Genomic DNA, 22,066 nt, shown 5'->3' on the forward strand with positions numbered 1-22,066 from the left:
GACAGATGGGTCAATGTGTGTGCTACTACTGCCCTCTCCTGCCTGGAAGGAGAACAGTGAGTGCTTCACAGGCCAGCCCTGTCCAGATACCACAGGAAATGCAGGTCCACGACCATATCAGCATGGCATTTCCCAGCCATACCTCCATGTATCTGACGGTAGATACTCTAGTTATCTGACAGAAGTTTATATTATTCATTTGATGTATCTAATATCTAGGTTTGTAATTTAATTAAATTCATAATTTCCTCATGCCGTGTAAATTGAGACACTAGAAAATGTGGTGGATAGTTATGCTGTCACCAAAAACGAAACTGAAATTGCAGGGTGGAAAACTCATTCAAGGCAAATTATGTCTGTGGAAATAAATAGATTGTCATTGTGCATGTGCGTTGCTACCGTCCCACTAGGACAGAGCCAGAAGTCCTCAGAAGTGTGCCTTTGGTAAAACCAGTGAGATCTTTCACAAGTGGGGTGTTAAGGAAAAATAAGAGGAAAGAAAAAAATATATATTTCTGCAATTCCTAGTAATATATGTGAAAATCTGTGCTGGGTTCAGACATCCATCTTTAGTGGCTTGGTGCCCAAACACAATACCTATCACCATTTGAGATTAACTAATTATCCAGCTTAGTTATCAGCAGCTACTCGAGAAGGGCATAAGTATCTTTTTATTGCTATGTCATATTTGCCATTTCTTATGGATGTCTTTGGTATTACATATCTATGTGCACCTAAATAGAGCCTTTAATGTCTACAATGTAGAAGTCTCCAGTTTCTGGTAGAATATCTCATTGTTATCAAGGGCATCTACATCTTGTAGTCAAGCAATATATCTACCCTGAGTGGAAGCAGTTCAGCATCCATGCACAGAACTATGACCCATGTGTTAATAAAGAGGCTGCTGTTTTAGATGCCAATAGCCCTCTTTAACTCAAACACAGCACTAAGCCTGAGGCAATTCTGTTCATTTCCCTTCTCAGCCCTACCTGGTCAGAGGCTACATTGACAGTATACTGACAGTAGTACAGTGAATGAAACCAGGGCAATTTTCTGTCATGGAACAGACCACATTCATTGTGCTAAGCTACCTGACCTTCTAAAACTACCTCTTGGAAATAATTCCTTGCATTTGCTAATCCAGGACCCACCTAGGACAGTACTAGTTGATGCAACGAGATGGTGTCATGGCCTATGCTAGTAATTTGGTGGTCTAGACAGTGGAGGATTGGAGCCTTACCTAACCATTATCATGGGAAGAAGAGATGATTGCCAGTGCAGTGTGGGACACAAGTGACAGAAAGGGCAGAACAGGAGTTAAGCAAATTTTGGTTAGGAACTGAATGGGTAAGAATGTGACAGACAATGAGAGAAGCCATTCCTATGATTCTACTTCTCCACTTTCTTTGACTGAGTAGATGATTATTTGGGCACTCCAGAGCAAGGTGCTTCAAAAAAAAAGGACTGAACTGTCTTAATTCTGGCCAAAGGGTGCTGATGGTGTCCTGTTAACTCTAGACATTTAGGGAGGCTTCAAGACATGATTATGCAACCCACAAAGAAATCTAAAAAAAATAAATAATAATTTAAAAAAAGGTGTTTGGACTTAGAGGGCCTTTAAGCATGGTTTAGTTAACCTTGTAGGGGTGTGGGAAAGACCGTTAATGGCTTTACAACAGGGGATAGAACTTGATCAGGCTACAGGGGTTACAGGTAGGACAGGTACAGAACTGCTGAAGGCCACATCAACAATTCCACTTGATGGAAAGGCACAGTGTCCTGGGGGAAATATCACAGAGTATCACAACACAAGACCTTGCACATGAGAAAGAGAACCAGATACACATTTACACACATCAGAACAGAATACTGTGCATAACCTTTTTATTGTGGGTTTGCTTACAGCCAATACAGGATAATTAATATCTGACCCATGACAATATGTTCTCAGTGTGCTGGTTTTGTGAAAAATAACTTTGAGACAGGATGCAAAGTACCTGCTGAGAACCTCTCTGATGTTTACTCTTTGGATGCCTGGCAACTCTGCCACACTTGGAATATATCAGGTTCATGGGCACACATTCATCCCATTCTTGTACTCCTCACAAAGGCTTTGTCGATTTCTAGGGACAGGATCATGGACTAGATGGGCTTTCGGTCTGATTTGGTACATAAGTTTCTATTTTTTCCTGATCATATCCTGGAACATCTGGCCATCTTTCACAAATCATTAGGTGCCTCTCTTGCAGGAAAGGCCAGGATTCTCTTTTATTTATTTATTTATTTGCTTATTTTTTTAGCTGGAGCCCTTAAGACAGATAATCCCTAACCATCTTTCTTTGCTTATGCAAAATCACAGTCCAACTTGGTATATAACTGTCAACCATCCTCTCTGTCACTACCCCAGGTAATGTTTTGTTGGTAGTGGAGGCATTGAGACATGACTTTGAGTAGAAATCCCTTGAAAAAGTAGGTTACTGCCTTTTAAAGGTTTTCATGTATAATAAAAAAGTTTTCTTCTTTTCTTTCAATCTGCAACATTCAGTAAAAACTTCTGACATGTGAAGATAGAAGGGAACTTAATTGCACACTTGGTTTTGACACTTTCCTTTGTCAAAATATAAGAACTCGTAAGATGAACTTTTTCAACAGGTAGAAAGTAAAGGTTGGAGGAAGGAGAGAGGAACAGTGTTGACAGGGCCGACTGGGGATAGCAGATTGTTTAGAAGCCAAAATGACTGACTGTTTTCAGTTGTTGAAAGGAACTGTTTTTCCTCTAAGGATCTGATTCATTAAAACTGTATGCTGCATTTACATACATTTCTGCTGAATACCTCTCTTTGCTTGAAAGGCTAAGATGATGCTGTCTTTTCCAGCAGTCAGTGTCCTTGTCCATACTGATGACAAGCATTTACAGAAATCAACCTTGGATGAAGTCCAGTGTCACAGCGGGAAATAGTTTTCTGCATCCGTTTCCTGTTAGGAGAGAGCTGTGCTATCTAAAGTCTATATCCAAATCTTGTAGAACAGTGATATATTGAAAAGTAAAAACAGATTGGTGGAGTTTTGTTACTTTTAACTGGGTAATGAAGAGACCTAAATGCCAAAAAGCTGAGTTTAACCACTTAATTTTCGTTATGTCCCTGTCCCAAAGGACAAGTGTTACAAAAAGAAGATGAAGAACTTGAACTCTTTCTAGGATCAGATGTACAAAGCAAAAGTATGCTAGCAGAAATCATGGATCACAGAGACCCTCTTTAGTGTTAAAACTGGGCCCATACACAGTTATTTCATCTATAATAACAAAGTAAGCCATGCACACACTGTGGCATTTTGTTGAGCTTGTCTATATTATTAAAATATTAGACTGGTTCCTTGAACACTCCCAAATGTCTTCTGTACATGTTGTGGGAGGTAGTCCACACCAACATCTATTTTCAGGAATCAGTTTGGATGCAGCCATACTGTTGGGGAGTTAGGAGAGCATATGCATACAGACTTTATCAGATAATGATAATTGGCCACAGGATGTAAGAAGAAACCCCAGCACCATATAGTTTACTATTTGACATGTAGTCATTGAGACCATCACTAGGCCAATACAACTGAGTATCAGGCTAGTATCAGGTAAATCATGTGACTGTCCTGATCATCTGGATGGCATCATACCCCTCCTGACCCCACATTAAGTGTCTATATTTCTGATACATTTGGTGGAGAATGATATGCCAATTTGGAGAAGTCCTGAGACACATATCTGGATATCTGACCTTTTGTTGTTGCTGTTATTTTAATCGACTGTGTCATAAACCAATTGAAAGTAAGTTATGGCAATCCATCCAATTTCCAGATAGCATTCTTCAGGAAGCATGCACCAAATGGAACTGGTTTTGTTTGATTGTTTGTTTGATTGATTGATTGATTGATTTATAATGTATTGGTAGCACATTCCTAGACTAATTTGTGAACTAGCGCAATACAACAATATCACAAGAATTAAAATACCTAATTTTTAGGTTTCTCTTACTGTTAGGTCCTCTATAAATGTATCTCCAGTACTGACGCATCCTGAGAAGGAAAGTGAGAAGGAACAGAAGACCACCCATCCTTTCCAAAGGACCTTAAATTGAGAGAGCAGGCAAAACAGACCCTGAGCTCTCATTGCAAGATGCCAAAACTGCAGTCTTAGGTTCTACCTAGTGAAAGTTTGCATTGATGGAATTTCTCAATATTAACATGGTTTCAGAGGGGAATTACTCTTCTTCAAGAGATTCTATATGCTGTCTGCTCTGAGAATTTGGGGCAGGAAGGCAGGGGAGGATTCATTTTTCTTTAATTCCTTTAACACTGCCTCTGACAAATATTTGTTATGAATGAAATCACCCAGGATTATGGGGATCAGCATTAAAGGAAGGATTACCCCTATTACAATTAAGGATATCCACTTTCTTTTTAGACAAATATGTAAAGAATTCCAAGATCTTCTGAGTCAAGACAGATCACCCCTTGGATCCTCCAGACCGACTCCAATACTAGACCTCGACATCCAGAGACATTTAACACATTTCAGGTATGATTTTGAAAGAAGAGCATTTACCTAAAATTCATAATTTTGGTAAATACTACATATGAGGATGTAATGGTATTTGTTCCCTTACTTATGACATGTCTATATGTCTATACATAGACTACAATAATGTCTATATTCTCTTTGTTGTCTGTGCCTGTTAAAAGCTTATGCTTACCTAGCAAAGAGGCTCAAGCTAGTTGTATTCACCCTGCTGAATGGATGACAGTCTGAGTTTCAGTCAATCATTTTCTATATCTGCTAGCCAAATCTTCTTATCTGCCTTCCTTTAGATATGAGCCAAATCACAAGCCAATCAAGAGAGAATGTAAATGGTCCAGAAGTGTGGAAACTCAAGTTTTGAGCCATCTTGGCAATATAAATGAATCACTATAACAATGAATAGAGGAACAGTTAGGCTGCATCCTTACCAATTAACTAAATAGCTCCAGCACTTCCTCTGTGCTACTAAGACCATTTGACAGTATCCCACCAGAAGCATGCTTTTACGTAAAGTGTATATGTATATATATACACTTTAGCCTCCAAAGCAGGCTGAACCAGAATGGCCTCAAAGCCTGCTGGGAGTGGTCTTGCTACACTAATTCCTGAACAATACCTTGGAATGAAATTCAGACTAAAACTGTGCCAGAGACTGCTAAAAATTTACTAGCATATTTAGACTCAGTTCTGGTGCCCATGCTTTAGCAATACTTAATTTACTTATGTAGACAGCCTAAGAAGCTGTTACGAAGATGAGGACCTACTGTACACAAAGACCAGTGCCACACTTCATTGGAATTTTATCCAAGTTATGGATAAAAATGTACAGATGTCTTAGGATCTGCAAGATTTATTAGCCCAGGTATTGCGCAACTTCACATTTCCACTTTCAGTTGTATGTTACATACAGTCAAGAGATGGGAACTTCCAGAAGGTTGTTCTGATATAATGGGGTTATCTAAGATATTTATCAAAGATAAGTGTGATGAAACATCTTAGAGGTTCTTCTACCTTTGCTTGGACAACAGAGGGGAATACATGACTAGCTGAGTCTACAGATTTTTTTTCTTTTTCATAGCTGTTAGTTGATACCTTGGAAAATCAACATGTAAAGAACTATTCCAATGAGTAGTTTACAGATCGTAACACTAAGTAGATTCTTTAAACCTATAAAGCCTTACGGTGAATTTGTATATTCTTTAGCACAACTGTCTGAAAAACTCTCCATTCATTGGATGGGCAGACAACTTCTGTACTCCAATGTCACAACATCTTTTAGTTATTAAGATTCTCACAGAGCATCAAGAATTTACCAGCCAGGTGGTGTGGTACTTAATAGTCCCTCAGACTTTGAATGGCATACAAAATGGCCACTACCCCACCTTGTCTATCTGTTGAGACAAGGGTGGGGGGCAAGGATAATACCTGGTCCACAAATGCACACATTCCTCTTCATTCTTACACAGAACAGTGTTTACTGTATGCATATATGAACACACCTAGACAACCTCACTTCTACTAAAGTGAGTGAGGAATATTATTACTCATGCAGTAATGTGTACATATACACATACACATACCACCTACACCTATGTATACTTTCCCTTATACACACACTCCAAAATACCTAAGTACACATGAAAACCAAGGAAAACATACTTATTTATACATAATGCTCAAAGAATAATTTTAATGGGCAACCTAGACTTGTAGAAAAATAGTTAATTCCCCATTATATGCACATAAAATAAATGTGATAGAGGGCAGCTAATCCCCAAGGATTCCTGTATTTAAAGAAGAAACAGCAGTCAGGGTAAAATGCTGACGGCTTCAGCTACAAAAGCTGTCAATTTGTACAGATCCCATCCTTCTTTCTCTGCTTGACTTCAGTGGGTTGGAGTACAAAGCTTCTGTACGAAGTTCCTGGATCAGTCAGTGCTTTCTTTTATGCCTGCTGTAGGCAATAAGTGTTGGACTGAAGATGGGCACCTAGAAAAGTACAGGTCTTGATGCTACACAGATGCTTCCCTGCGCTTAAAATCAGACAGCTGTCTCTGATATCTGTACTTGGGGAATGATGAGCACTGCCAGACCCAGAGGCTGAGCTGAGGCCATATACCTTTTCCATCCGTTGCACATAAGTTGAGGTCAGATCCAGCTTCTGACCCAGACCTCTAACTCTACTCATCTACATATAGGTGCCTCCATTTCAGCCAGGTAAAGCTCCTGCCATAGTCTGTAGGGATTTCATCTGTTCAGCCAGTGGAATCTGCAATGTAGATACTTAATGCAGGCCTAACGTAGACATCTACTTTAGCGTGACTTGAATTTCTCTCTAAACTCTGTTGACTCTTAGTCTAGTCCAGACATGCAGCTGAATGGGAGCTCAGCCAACCAGTACATACACAGACATATATTGTAAATGCCTAAGCTTAGTGTAGAAAAAAAAAAAGAAAATCATGATTCTCATCCCCTCTATCTGGCAGCCTTCAGAGCTAGGTTGTCTACCACTACTACCACTACTTGCCTTCCTGAGATTAAATATCACAGAAGGCACATAAGTCTGTCTCAGATGTCAGAAAAGATGTGAGAATTTAACTCACCATGTTTTCCAGGAGAATGGAGTATTTTCTGAATCAAGGTTTCAACAGAGACGGCTTTTTACCAGTCACTTGGTTTGTCTATCTTTCTCTGAGGGATGATCCTCAGATTGAGCCAACCCTTGTCACAGGAAATTTGCACCTGATCAGCTGAGGATGAGAGAAGAAAAAGAAATTCATGGTACCCCAACACAGGGAGAAAGTCCTTGTAAACCTGGAACAGCATGGCCACTGCTCTCTGAGGCATAGCACAGCTTTCTACTGGTCACAAACAGAAATAGCTCTTTGTCATCATACATCTGTAGAGAGGGTTTCATAAAAAGATGTTGGAAGCATTTACCTAACATAAAACACACTAAGAATTAAAATACTCAACATACATTGGACTCCACATTTGCGATCATAAGCTCTCATTTAAGGTCAGAATTTCAAAAGAACAGACTCTCCTTATTTCAACCCTGCCTATGGCAGGGGGTTGGAGTTAGATGACCTTCAAGGTCCCTTCCAACCCAAGACATTCTATGATTCTATAATTCTATTTGTTACAGTAAAATGAACAAATTTCTGATGTATCTGTATCTATAAAAAGCATTGCAACTGTATGCTAGAGATGTATTTGACATTCTTACCATAGTCACTGTCAAATATTCACTGTCAAATATTCTGATGAAGCCTACAATAATTGGAGTCTAAAATTGGACTGTCCTAACAAGTGGCTGATCCTGACTATGCACACAAAATTATGTTATTTATGACCAAAATACCCAAGAGCTATTGGTGGTCTACAAACATGTTTTTTTTCAGAGGAGGCATAAATCTGAATCAGTGGATGCAAACAGCCATCATAAATTTCATAATATACTTTTTCAATTGTGAAATTTTCATCTTCATTTCTGTCTGTATTCCAGAACTGCAGGATTTCTTGCAATAAATTCTCTGTCCTGAAGCTGTATAAATCTCTAGATTAAGCTGGAGCCAAACTGTTACCTTTGGCAAAGACAGGCTTTAACTGGAACTTCTGTCAAGGTTCTGTGAATATTTTAGCAGGATTTAGTGTGTTTTTCAGCCATTATTCAATATGATCTGATTTTTTATTTTAGACATAAACTATCAGAAATCCCATATAGTTTCATACAGATTTACTATAACAAGAAGAGGTTAAGAAATTCTGCCTTGTAAACCGTGTTCAAGGCAGAAAAGGAACAATATGAAAAGTTGAGATTTTATACATATACATATGTTTATGCCGTACAATGTCAGAAAGCAGTAGAGATTTTTTATGACCAAAAAAATTCAGAGGAATCACATAATCCTATATTATTAGAATTAATTATAAGATAATGAAAGACTTTCTGAAGGCTATAAAATCTGATACCTACAGCATCCAGCATCTACTACCTTAGGGTAAAAGGAAGTTTTCTTTAGGAATAAATTACCCTACAGTTGGTAAGTGAGGAATAATGTTCTCCACTTGCTTGCAACATTACTTGTTCAACATTAATAATTAAGACCAGGGTTCACAGACTAGCACAGGTCAGATACAAGCAGCAATTCCAGTTTCCTCTGTTTTAAATCTTCAAGCTCATGCTTCTCTGTGAAGTTTTTCCACTGAGTCCCAATTCATCAAGATCTTGAAATATGTGTCCTATCTGAAGCACAGGCTAGTCCCCGTGAAGGGCTCAGAATTGCTGGGTTTGCTCGAACCCCAAACTCAAAGTTCATACAAAGCTTAGAACAGGAGAAATCTTCAAAGAAGCTGCCGGTGAGTCTGAAAACTGCTGAGTTTTGCACAACTTTACCAGATACACAGAAAACATAGGCTCATCTACACCCCTAGTATGACCATGTTTGTGCAGCTGCTCTCTGAGATTCCCATCTGACTTGAATACAGAAAACTCAGTGCTGCAGGAAGAATAATTTCCCAGTATTGTTTGACCATGAACAAACAATTCTGCAGACCCTTACATTCATACCAGCAATTATTTTGCACTATCAGAGTCAAGGTTGTGTTATATATGTTTTATTCAAGATTTTTTCCTTTTCAGTGCATTTTGAAATATCTTTCAATACTGCAGAGGTATTATATTGATATTAGTAAATAAAAAGTGTCAGGACACAGGCACGTATCATTTAGTTGTGCTGCTTTTTAGCAGGAGCCCTTGATTTTTGGTGCCCAATATAATTAGCACTGTACCAAAACATTCCTGGGCACAGTGGCACATATATATTACTAATATATAATATAATAATAATAATAAATGCAATGTATACAATATATAATAACAATATACATATTATATATATATTCATAATATATATGTAGCCTGAGGATTCAAGGAAACACCAGCCCTTACTATAGCCCAGTTAGCTACCTTATCTGTGCTACAAATAGCTTACTAAGACTTAGAAAATTCCAGATTTGTCAGGGCTGGTTCATAAGTCACTTACCTCATGAGAAAAATGTTGAGTCAGATCAAATTTCTTAGCATAGAAATTGTGGGCTCAAGAAGAGGTGATGTCCTGTAGGGCTACCCATGCTGTCCTTGAACTCTTCTTTGATTCCATCATGATAAATGCAGAGGAGCAAGTGGAATAATCCTATGGGTTGCATCAGGCCTGAAAGCCATAACTAAAGACAGAATCAGCATTAAGCCATGCGGCAAACAGGAAAACCATGGAAAAATCTATCTCCATTAGTAAGTGCTTTTTGTCCAGATACATGAGAGTCTCTTTGTTGTCCTCTAAAGTCTGATCTGTGTAAGTGCATTTATGAGTCCATAAGAGCAGATAGCAAAGCCAGCACATCAGTACTAGAAAAGAACCTAAATGTTTCTATATCTTTAGAGAGAGTAACCCATTTCTCTGGCCCTTTGCTTTCAAAACGGAATAAGCATCAGGAAAGAGAGAGCAGGAGAATGTGAAAGAGAGGGAGTGAGAATGAAAGCAAAAAAAAAAAAGGGGGGGGGAAGGGAGAAAGTAAAATATATTTAGATAAAAGTTTCTTTTAAAATACCATCTATTACTTGTTATTCAGAGTTTCTTCTTCCAAAAATTCCACAGAACCAAGCAAAACTTTTGTGTGCATATGCATACATCTGTCTGTACAAGAGGGAAAAGCTGGGGTTTTAATTTATCCTGAAACTTAATCTGTTTTCAAATCCCACTGACATCAGCAAAGCTGAGATTTCATCTTTATTTTCTTCAGGACAGCAAGGTTCTCTCTAGCATTGTAAATTGCTTGTCTTTGGATTTAGAACAGGTAAAAGAGCCTAATACATACTCACTGAAACTGAGAAACAGCTCTCAATTATCCAGGTTGATGGGAGGAAAGACAGGGGTTGAAATAGTTAGAGAAACCAAAAAGGTGGATGTATACAAGACACGTATATAAGAGGCTATGTTCCAAGGCTTTGAGAACAACTCACTTTAGAAAAGCTTGGAAATGGTGGACCAGGGCAATCAGGAACTACAACAGATGAAGACAAGATTGCCTGGAGGCACGAGAGCTCTGAGACATGCACTCAGAGACCATATGGTGCAGATTAGTTGTGATGTGAGATGGTGAAACTTTGGCTAACCCCCAAACACCCATAATCCTGCCATTAACTGAGCAAAGCTGAATTCTGACATTGCAGGTTTCTTCTTATGAATCTGGATTAATGCTAACCAGCACAATTGTCTAACAGCATCCTTTTTCATTTAATGGTGTGCAGGTAGATCTTGATGGTACAGAAGCATGTCAGTATGGGAAACAGTTGGAGTTAACTCACGTGTCACCTGTCTTTGGCACCTTTGCACTTCCCAGGCATTTAGTGCATCCAACCACCCCCAGAGCATAGAACAAGACCAGAAGAACTGATAGCTTTCAGTCATATAGATCCCTGCTGTGAAGAAGGGAAATGCTTCTGCCATATTTCAGAGAAGGAATGGAGATACGTAAAAATCTAAACCCCCTCAAAGATATATGAAAACCTATCTATTAACTGTGTGGGTATGGTCCTGGACACTGGAACACAACAGTCTATAATGTTTGATTGTTACTGCTTTTTTGTTTTGGTTTGTTTGTTTTTGTTTTGTTTTCTTTTTATGAACTTGGCCTAGACCAACTCTTCCTGTCACAAGCAATTCCGAGGCACAAGGCAACCTTATCCCTGTCAAGGGGATGTTCCCAGTTGGAATCTTAGAAATAGCCTCCACTTTTCAGATTAAAATACTTGAATAATGGAGATGAGGCCAGACTGTGTTAGATCTCTCATGAGCAGAGGAGGAACCTTTGCACTCTTCACCTTACTAGCACAGATATAGATGACTGAAGTCGTACCCTAGCCCCAGTTTAAGTACCTTAGAGTTATTTAACTGTCTCATGAATGTGGAGGTCTAGGCGCATTTTAGGTGTAAAAGACCATCCTGTGTCACATTCATCTGCTACTCCCTCAGCTCAAGGCTTGTTTGTGAGCCCCGCATCACATCTACCAGCCTTAAAAATGCTCTGGATGTCCCATAGCATCTCTTAGTTGCATGGGTGAGCTTGCATGTTCACTTTCCATCCCTGTTTTTAAAGTTTTTCTCTTTTGCAGAGGAAAATTTCAGACCGGATTGCGAATGAAAACGTTTGAGTATGTTTATCTAGTGTGGTAGCTTCTGCATTAAACCAAAGCTAGAATGCTGGATCTAGGATCCTGTTTTATTCATTTTATATTTATGTCTGTTGATAAAGCATCAAACCAGCCTTCAGTCTAAGGAGTAGAATTTTGGACATCCTTTCAACACGACTAAAAGTTGAAAACAGTAAATTAGTGCATTTGATTTGATTTTAGTCCCTCTTTCTCTCCTGTTGAGTGTAGAGAGCATGTATCTACTTCTCTTTTCCATTCCACTGCAATATCTGAGCTTCCCACAGATTCATTCAGGGATCTGAGAGTCACATTGACATGTGTCTTCTTGTCTTTACATTCATAACCTGCCTTTTCTTCAGAATAGCTTTGCTGTCTGCCACTGCTCAATCTTGCAGTGAAAGCAAAAGTGTGGTTTTATGAAAGAGTATATTTTATTAAATTAAGTATTTCTACTAACTGTATGAGCAGATGCACGTTCTTAGAATGAGAGGTCTCCCCTTATCTAGAAGATGTTATAATAATAAATGTTTTAATAAGAAGTTGATATCAGGGTTTTTGAATTTTTGGCAGAAGTCTTTTTTAGTTCCTAAAAACCTAGTGAAAACTACTGTTCCTGCAAATCCCACCAAAAATGAGCTCCCACCCCCAAAAAAAGCAAGCCTCCCCAAAAAATTCTGTGTTGGGGAGAAAAAAAAAAAAAGTGACACACACACACACAAAAAAAAAAATTATAGAGAGAATATTTTCTGAGATTATACTAAAGAGTGCTGTGCATTTTTCTTGGCTTACATAAGTACAGGCTCCCTCACCTCATTTGTCAGACTCTTAGCCTTACTTCTTCACTTGTAAAATTAGATATAAACATGCCTTTTACAGCTGCTTTTGGGTCACTTGCGTCTACAAGAACTTGTACTAGATAGAAAGCTCAGATATCCTACTGATGTCATCCATCCCATAGAGAAAGATGAATATTTACTGATTACAGAATTTGGATTTGGTCCTTTAAGGTTACATTTCGTCAAGGTGCACAACCACATCTAGATAATCTATTTCACATATAAAAGATAACAACTGCAAAAGAGCAAAGGGAAAACTACTTTTTTTTGCAAGTGGCACTTCTTTCAGAGCAGAAACCTTATATAAACAGACAAAAATAATAGGCTCAGAATACTAAAGCTAGAAAATAAAAGCAATCGTTATCCTCTCAAATTATTCTGTGTTTTGCCTAGCCATCCAGCTGATATGAAACACCCTCACCATGAAACTGTTTGAGACAAGAGTTTTGTCATTTAGTCAGTCTCTGAGCCTGGAGCTGTCAGCCTCCTGTGAGTGCCTGGCATCACACTGACAAGGTGACACAAAAGGCGACAGGCAAAAAAACAGAGGCTCAGACATTCGGAGCAGTAAAAAAGTAACATCCTTCCTTCTGAAGGGTAAAAGAGAGCAATGAAATACATTTTGAAGCAAAGAGCATTTTTTAAATTATAACAAAGAGCCAAGACCAAATTCTTACTTGTGGGTTGCCTTTACAGATATCTTAGCCCCTTTTTATATTGTTTTCTATTTCTTATACTTCTTTTCCTATCAGGAGGTAGAGCAGCTGCTGTCATAATTCCAGTCATCTTGATTAGCGATAGCAGCATTCTGTTTAGATGCATGGACTGGAAAAAGCTTGGTGTGAGACTGTGTGGTGAAACAGCTCCGGTGCCCTCTAGAGTTTCCTGACTTCCATGATCTCTCACAATCTGGCCTTTGATTCAGTTAGTTGCAAAGGAACGTATTGGTTCCTAGTGCTGAGGTATTAGCAATCAAGAAATTGTTCCTTTCTTGTTCCTTTTGTTCTTTCTTTTACCTGGCCTTATGTTTGCCGAAGGTATTAGAGATCCTTCCTCTAGGATTTGTCACTCATTCCTTTTTCCAGGGATTCCATCTTCAATCTTTTCATAGCAGGGATTCTATCATCTCCTCCTGTTCTTCTTATAACCAAAATCACTTTGAAAAGATTGGAACATTTTTGTGTGCAGAGGCTGAATTGCTAAGATAGAGAAATAGTAAGGATTTTGTTGAGTCTTATGGTATTTCTTCACAGAGAGGGTGATTAAGCATTGGAACACACTCCTCAGGAAAGTGGTGGAATCCTATCCCTGGAGATATTTAAGAGATGTGTGGACATGGGACATGGTTTAGTGGTGGGTCATTTTCAACGTGGATGATTTTATCATTCTATGATTTTATATTCCTTTAAAGTCACAAATTATGGAGTCAGGAGATCTGATGACCTGTTTTCTTTTCTTTACCCTCTTCACTAACAAGTAAGTTCCTTGCTTAATGAGGAAAGAGTAATTATGTATTAATCAGAGATGAAAAAAGCACAGAGGCTAGACTGTTTCTCAGTCCAGTACTTAAGATTTCTTCTGATTCCAAGGAAAAGAAATGTCATCTCCTCATTCCCAAATTACTGGGATACAATATTGCTTTGTCATCCGCATGTTTATAATGCTTAGCTCTTGGTCTTTCTCATTTGAGGAGGACAATGCGACTTCTCAGCTATATCATCATCTTCACTGATGACAGATGATCGTCTGATGATCGTCTACAGATGATAGAAAGTTGGTTGAATCTCATTTACTTCTGTGCCTTGTTGTAGGGCAGAGATGCGACCACTGACTAAGTTAAAGGAGAAGCTAAAGGAACTGTGCAGGAACAGCAACAGCAAAGGCTGTGTGAGTCACATGAACACACTCACACTTTCTCAAAAGTACCCAGTCATCTTGTGTCTCTCTGTGGTCTCATCGGTGTGTTTGGCTCCCCAGGCAGTGATGGGCAGCAAGGCCACTTTTCATCCACAGTGAGGCAGAAGCCAGTATACTTTTTTCTCATTGAAAACTAACAAGTCACAGGGTTATCCAGTGTTTTATTTGGGGACTATAATATGCTGTGCTGGTAGCATTTATTGGCAAACATCCAAGGGCTTCTATGAGTGCCATGTGCAATATTGTTCCATGGCTAAATCTTTGTCTTATAGCTCAGAAACACTATAGACACAGTCTTGGATATTTCAGAGACATTCCCTGGGCAATTTTCCTAATGTGGAAAATCATATTTGGGGTCCAGAATCTTCAGAGCTGAAACAGAATATTTTGGAAATAGGGGGCGTCAGCTCTGGCACTCTGCAGTTCTTTCACCCTGATGGGCAAGTAAACTTTACCACCACTGCTCTCTCACTCCCCCTAGTCACATGGAATAAAAAAGGGCTCAAAGGTTGAGATAAGAACAGGGAGATCACTCACTGATTACCATCACAGGCAAAACAGATTCAACATAGGTAGATTAATATAACTATTAGCAGCAGACTAGAACACTGAGAAACTAAAAGCAAACTAAAAACACCTGTCCCCCATCCACCCCCTTCTACATCGCCCCTCCCCCCCCCCCCCCCCCCCCCCCCCCCCTCAAGCAGCATAGGGGAACAGGGAATGGGGTCTGCAGTGAGTCCCTGATGCTCTCTGCCGCTCCTTCACGGTCCCTCTCTGCCCCTGCTCCACATGGGGTCCCTCCCACGGGATGCCGTCCTTTCCAAAGTGACCCTGCAGGGGATGCCCACAGGCAGCAGCTCTTCAAGAACTGCTCCCATATGGGTCCGTACCATGGGGTCCATCCATCAGGAGCAAACTGCTTCAGCAGGGGTCCCCCACGGGCGGCAGCTCCCCCCAGAACCCCTGCTCCTGCGTGGGCTCCTCTCCACGGGCTGCAGCTCTGGCCCGGGGCCTGCTCCTGCAGGGGATCTCCATGGGCTGCGACCTCCTCCAGGACACATCCACCTGCTCCACCGGGGGCTCCTCCCCGGGCTGCAGCGTGGAGATCTGCTCCATGTGGGACCCATGGGCTGCAGGGGGACAGCCTGCTCCACCAGGGGCCTCTCCACAGGCCACAGGGCCTCCTCCATGCCTGGAGCACCTTCTGCCCTCCTTCTGCACTAACCTTGGCATCTGAGGGATTTTTTTCTCTTTACGTTTTCTCACCTCTCTTCCAGCTGCTGCTGTGAAGCACGTTTTTTGTTTGTTTGTTTATTTGCTTTGTGTTGTTGTTGTTGTTGTCCTTTCTTAAATCCGCTCTCACAGAGGCACAACCAGCATTGCTCACTGGCTCAGCTCTGGACACCAGTGGAGTTCCTCTCTGGTGTTGGCTGGAGCTGGCCTTTATCTAACAATGGACAGTTTCTGGGCTCTTCTCACAGAGGCCAAACCTGTAGCACCCTCTACACCCCTACTACCAAAACCTTGCCAGGTAAGCCCAATACACATTGCTCTCTTTTTTCCACTGCTTTTATATGCAGTAAAATGAGGTCCGTCTGGTTATGAGAACATGTCCTTAATACACTTGTTCAATTATGAATGGAAAACAAGCCCAAGGACTTACTTTGCAAGGCAACTTTTGTATGTGCTGTTTGCCACTCTGATCCTATAGACTATTATCCCTGTAATATATGCTGCTCGTGTTCTAGTGTTCATCTTGACTATCAGCCTAACTTGTGCCATGGTATGGTCCACTCACCTTCTGAAGTAAAGTTTAATTCTCAAGGCATCCTACATAAGGCAGACCTTGCAATCAGCAGAAACCCTTGGAATTCAGTAGAGATACCTCTAACTTAGGAAGTTATTTGTATCACTATGATGATTCAAATATTTTTCCATTTCATTTACAGCCATCAAAAATCTTATCAGATTTCATTATTTGTCATCTGCCACATATTGTTAAATCTAGGTAATCATGAAGTGGTTTTCACATTCAAAATTCTGAGAAACTCCAAACAATAAGTTCAAGCTTGCCTTTTCTTCATCATTATTACTGTTTTAAAGTATTTATTTATTTTAAATGAGGGTGTAAACATTCTGTGCAGATGGCCTCCTCCTCCCCACCCCCCACCCCCAGTGAGGGAATCTGTTTCTTTTACCGCATGTTGAAGTTTCACCAGCCTAAGGTATGGAGAAGTCCTTGAGGTAGCTGCCAAATAAGAGTCCAAGCCTTCAGGCATACTTGGATCTTTTCATTTTTAAGTGAGGCCATCATTAAAATATGAGCATACATAATTGCATCATAGCACTGAGCAGGATTGCAGGCTGGTCTGGATGTCTTTAAGCATAAGGATTTATAATACATTGACCTGCTATTCATTTCCTTCTTTCTGCATCTCTTCATAAACAGTACCAAAATCAGAGATTTTGACCTTACCTTTTAGAACAATAAAGTTTTTTGCTTTTAGGGGTTGCAATGAAATGTACTAGAAGACCAAGAATACTCAGATGATTCCACTATAAAAACTCTAAGTTTAATTTTAGGATCTTAAACCCAAAAGAAAGTCTTACAATGAAAACAATCCTCTTAGTAGATGTGAAGCACAAACAAAAGTGGACTGAATTTAGTGGGAGCTCAGTCAAAAAATCACGCATTTAAATGTGACTTTCAGGAAGTGTGTTTTAATGCTTTGCCATTAGTCTTCTGCCTGTCACACTTTGGATTTCAGTGTAAAAATCAGAATTTCTTCCCAACTTGAAACTTACTTTCATTGGCAAAGGGAAATTATCCATCTTTCTTAGATTTGTCAAAGACTTGTAGATAAACAAAGCTCACCAAAATTAGAGTAATGGGAACTACTCATAAAAATGTAAGATAAAATAGAAGATATCTCTCAGCCTTTTTATGCTCATTACATAAAGCAGGGCTAAAAAAAATACATCCTCACAAGAGTGTGCCATGGAGGGCTGGTCAGAAATTTTCTATAAAATGGTTTCTTTCAGTAAGTATCATGGGAAAGTTAATAGGCTTTGCATATCTCCATCTGTGGGGGAGAATACATTCAACAGGAATCAAATGAGTTGTCATGAGACTGCAGTGCCATTTCAAGGCTGGTTGGTTGTTGTTGTTTAATAATAAATACAAATCTGCCTTGAAAAAAACTGCTTTTGGATTATTTGTGGTGCATAAAAGCTTAAAAAGCAGATCTGTAAAGGTGATAGATGCATAACTCACCCCACAGAATCCTTTTCCTGTGAACATTTGTTGTGGTTTAACCCGGCTGGCAGCTAAACACCACACAGCCGTTCGCTCACCCTCCCCCCTCCCTCTCTGGGATGGGGGAGAGAAACGGGAAAGTGAAGCCGGTGAGTTGAGATAAAGACAGTTTATTAAGACAGGAATATAATAATATAAGGAATATAAGGAATATAATAATAACAATAATAATAATAATAGTGATAATGATAATAGTATTAACAATAATAATGTGTAAGAAAACAAGTGATGCACAATGCAATTGCTCACCACCCGCTGACCGATGCCCAGCCTATTCCCTTGCAGCCGGCCCCCCCACCCCGGCCAGCCACCCCTATATATTGTTTAGCATGACGTCAGATGGTATGGAATACCCCTTTGGCCAGTTTGGGTCAGCTGTCCTGGGTCTGTCCCCTCCCAGCTCCTGCTGCACCCCCAGCCTGCTCGCTGGCAGGACAGAGCGAGAAGCCGAAAAGTCCTTGGCCTGGTGTAAACACTGCTCTGCAGCAATTAAAACATCAGCATGTTATCAGCGCTCTTCTCATCCTAATCCAAAACATAGCACCCTACCAGCTACTATGAGGGAAAATTAACTCTGTCCTAACTGGAACCAGGACAACATTAGTTTTCAGGCAAGAAGTTAAAGATTCTGTTCAGTATGAAATACTAATATCAAGGTGTCTCCATATCAGCTGGTTGTTTAAGCTTCCCTTGTAGTCAGGGGACTTCACTATATCTGTGGAAAGATATAACTCAATAAACATTAGCATGAGACATATTTTTAGATACTACAAAGTATACCATCAGCCCATTGCTGCTTTAAAAGGGTGTTTTGTAAGCACTCTGCATTACCTGCTCACCTGGCACAAATATCTTGTTAATATAAGACATCTAAAATGCCACCAAACATTCTTGCTCAGATTCTTGGTGTAGCCAGAAAATAAAATAAAATAAAATAAAATAAAATAAAATAAAATAAAATAAAATAAAATAAAATAAAATAAAATAAAATAAAATAAAATAAAATAAAATAAAATAAAATAAAATAAAATAAAATAAAATAAAATAAAATAAAATAAATAAATGGTGTACTTGATCATAAAAGAGGCTTTTCATATGCTTAGTCATACTCCACACATCTCTGACAATATTGAATAAATCCCCAGGGCACAATTCAGTTGCCTAAACACCAGTGTATAGTACTAGTGCACAAAGATGCATAATGATAACCTGCATGGCCTCAAAACACCTAGAAGCAAGGTGAACTTAAGTTCTATATCATGCCTACCAATTCTGTGTTGGTTTCTTAGGCGCCATAGGGCATCTCAAATCAATGAAGACTCTTACACACAGGAAACGGACTTGAGTCCTCTTTGATTGTAATGGAAGTTTAGGCACTGTTGATGGATACAGCTACAAGTTCACATTTTTGCTTACATATCTTAATATCAGACTTTGTCCCATTCTACTGTTTTCTACAGTCTTGTTCAGCATTTCAGAACATTAAATTCTTCTACCCTCATTCTTAACCCTATGGATTTTTTTTCTGAGCCAATCTCTGTAAGGTTTCACTGCAGTATTCCAACTTTGCTCTTCAGGGTGTATTGAACTATTATATGAACACAGTACTATTTCTTTTGCTCAAGAGTGGAAATGTTCAAAGACAAGAAGACCAGGAGAATTCTTCGCTATTCAATCCTTTCTTAAACGTAGTACTACTGTCTACTGGAAATTAACGATTGCAGGTGTTGTCAACTCTTAAAGCTGATAAACTATTTTATTTTGCACGCAAGATCATTAATATTTTATACATCTCTCAGTATAGTCAGTTCCCTCAAACAGGACCCAGAAGATCATACAAGCACTGTAAAAATCATAAAATATTATAACTAGTAATGATAGTTTTGGACTTTATTTTTCTTGCTCTCTGATAATCTTAGCTTCTTCACATTTTCATTCCTCTGGACTTATGAAAGACAGAAGTGAAGATAAAGTGCAACACAAAATCTTAAAGTCACCTGACTCCTAAATATCAGAATTTTAAGGGCTAAAAATAATCTTATCTGTATGCTATGGCTGACGTTTCTGGAAATATTAAAAACATCAGACAATTATGATGATTTTTTTTCTTGGTAAGCCAAACATTTCTCAAAAACAAACAAATGAAAAGTTTGAAATCAAAGCCATATATTTTTACCTCTCTTTGATGTTAAACTGAAAAGATGCAGATATTACTATAAGTCCAAATTTCAAGAGTCCAGACTTCAAGAGTCATGTGGTATCATTAATTGACGTCTGCAAAATAGTCCTTGTAAATATTTAATTATCATTTTCCTCTCATTACTAACTTGAGATAAACATAATTTCCTGCTTTGAAAAGTGCCTGGAGACTGATAGATAAACATTCTAAAAGTGAGTTATTTGTTAATCGCCTTTGGGAGAGCTTTCATAAAAGACTGGACCATTCCTAATCTGAAATGGAGAGGTATTTCCCCACTGAGCTCTCATTTTGGTTAGGACTCACATAAGTTTGGTGTCTTTCTTAGGATGCTGGCATTCCTAGCAAACAAGGTTCCCATGTCCAGCAGAGACAGAAAGATCACCCTGAAAGATGTGTTGGAACCTTTCCCATATTTGTTTTCCATACGTCCAGTATTCTGGCAATTGTCCATGTCTTGTATAACCTCTATTCCCTAGACCACTATTTTTCTACTGTTTTCTAAAACAGCTGGAAAGACTAAGAAGCCAAAATGCAGAGGAGAGGAGTTCTCACTGAAATGCAATGTTCCCATTTCTAACCTATGTGTGGCTCTCTGCTTTAGATCAGGGTTTACTGACGTGGTGCCTCAGACACCCAGAGAGTTACCATAAGGGCAAAATCTTAACTAGAATGGGATGAAGTAGTTATTGTTTTGGAAGAATCACTGTAATGTGGTTTTTCTCCCTCACCCAAACCAATATAAAATATTGATTTCTGAAAAATATCTGCAGAGTCAAAAATCAGCTTATTATCCTTTCCTTGTTTTCTTCTTCCCTAAGCAGAACTGGGATGTCTGAAATAAATATTTTAAATACTGCAATGACATTTCAACCTCTGAAATAATTTTCAACTTATGTTTCTATATGAAAGTTAAAAATCAGGAAGGATTTTTGGTTAGTTGGTTCATTGTTTTTGCTTCTGTTTCTGTTCTTGTTTTTCCACCTACAAGTTATCAAAATGATTTATTATAACAATGAAAAGAATTTGGTTGCCCATATGAAGGTGTCTAGTACCACACGAGATGCCCTGAGGCTTATGTGAACAACTTGTAGTGTACACGTAGCATTTAAGCAGGCAGGGCTGGAGTCAGTTGCCTAAAGAGTGGTCTCTGGTACCATTTCCAAAATCCTTGCAAAGCTGTTATCTGACACAGGAACAAACATGCATGTTCCTGTATCTGCAAGTGGAAGCCAGGTGGATGCCCAAAAGCATCTCGGGTGACTACAGATATCTATAGGTGCAATGAAGTGCTTCTTTAGATTTAAATGAAATTAACCTACTATCAGACTGCCTGACTACTCCACAAATACATCATTTCAGTAACTGTTAAGTGAGGAGCAACAGTGAAATTCATCTTCTTTGCAGGTCAGGAAAAGAAGAACAAATTCAGTGTTAACTTGAGAAAACACACTATTTAGGTGAAAGATGCAATAAGATAAATCTGTTCTAGGAAATTTAACATCACCACAGCAAGAGATGTTGGAACTTGGTTATTTTTACTATTAATTTGTTAGGAAAATCTGTGGATTTAGCCTAGCTGAACTAGCTCTAGATGTTGTTGGGTGTTGGGCCTTAGCAATGGCCAGGAGCTATTCCCAAAGGGCGGTTTGGATTCCCCACTGTTGGATATTCAGAGGGTTTAGCAGCATAGAAAAGACCAAACTGTGCCTATTGCCCTGGCATTGCATAATTTCCTAATACATATGCAACTATACGTAATTCCATGTAGGATAATCAAAGCTTGTTGTTTAACAGTTTGACCTGGGAGAGTGGATAAACCACACAGAACTGATTTCATATACCTGAGAAAGAAGGGAGCCAAACCTTCTGGGACAAGAAAAGTAGCAATGCTGGAGGGTCTTGGGCATGGATTTCTCTTGGTCTCTCTGAAGTCAACAATACTGTGTCAATCTGCATCAGCCGCAGATCTGTCCCACGGTGTTTCAGAAGTGATACTCCTACCAAAAAC

The 22,066-nt window shown here is 39.2% G+C and overlaps 1 protein-coding gene and 1 long non-coding RNA gene across 3 annotated transcripts in view; one reads left to right on the forward strand and one right to left on the reverse strand.

The window, feature by feature from the left end:
* TFAP2D (transcription factor AP-2 delta) overlaps window positions 1-22,066 on the forward strand; it is a 52,422-nt gene that overhangs the window by 29,202 nt on the left and 1,154 nt on the right. For both annotated transcript variants that reach the window (XM_013184378.3, XM_013184377.3), the window contains one exon: window positions 4,457-4,570. In XM_013184378.3, coding sequence (XP_013039832.1) covers window positions 4,457-4,570 — 114 coding nt within the window. The remainder of the gene's footprint in view (window positions 1-4,456; window positions 4,571-22,066) is intronic.
* Window positions 7,134-18,732, reverse strand: LOC106038092 (uncharacterized). Its single transcript, XR_010830687.1, has 3 exons — window positions 18,108-18,732; window positions 9,619-9,799; window positions 7,134-7,320 (listed from the first exon to the last, which is right to left on the reverse strand). It is a non-coding gene; the product is annotated as an uncharacterized lncRNA (long non-coding RNA).

The sequence above is a fragment of the Anser cygnoides genome, chromosome 3 (genome assembly GCF_040182565.1).
Source record: "Anser cygnoides isolate HZ-2024a breed goose chromosome 3, Taihu_goose_T2T_genome, whole genome shotgun sequence".
Taxonomy (NCBI): Eukaryota; Metazoa; Chordata; class Aves; order Anseriformes; family Anatidae; genus Anser; species Anser cygnoides.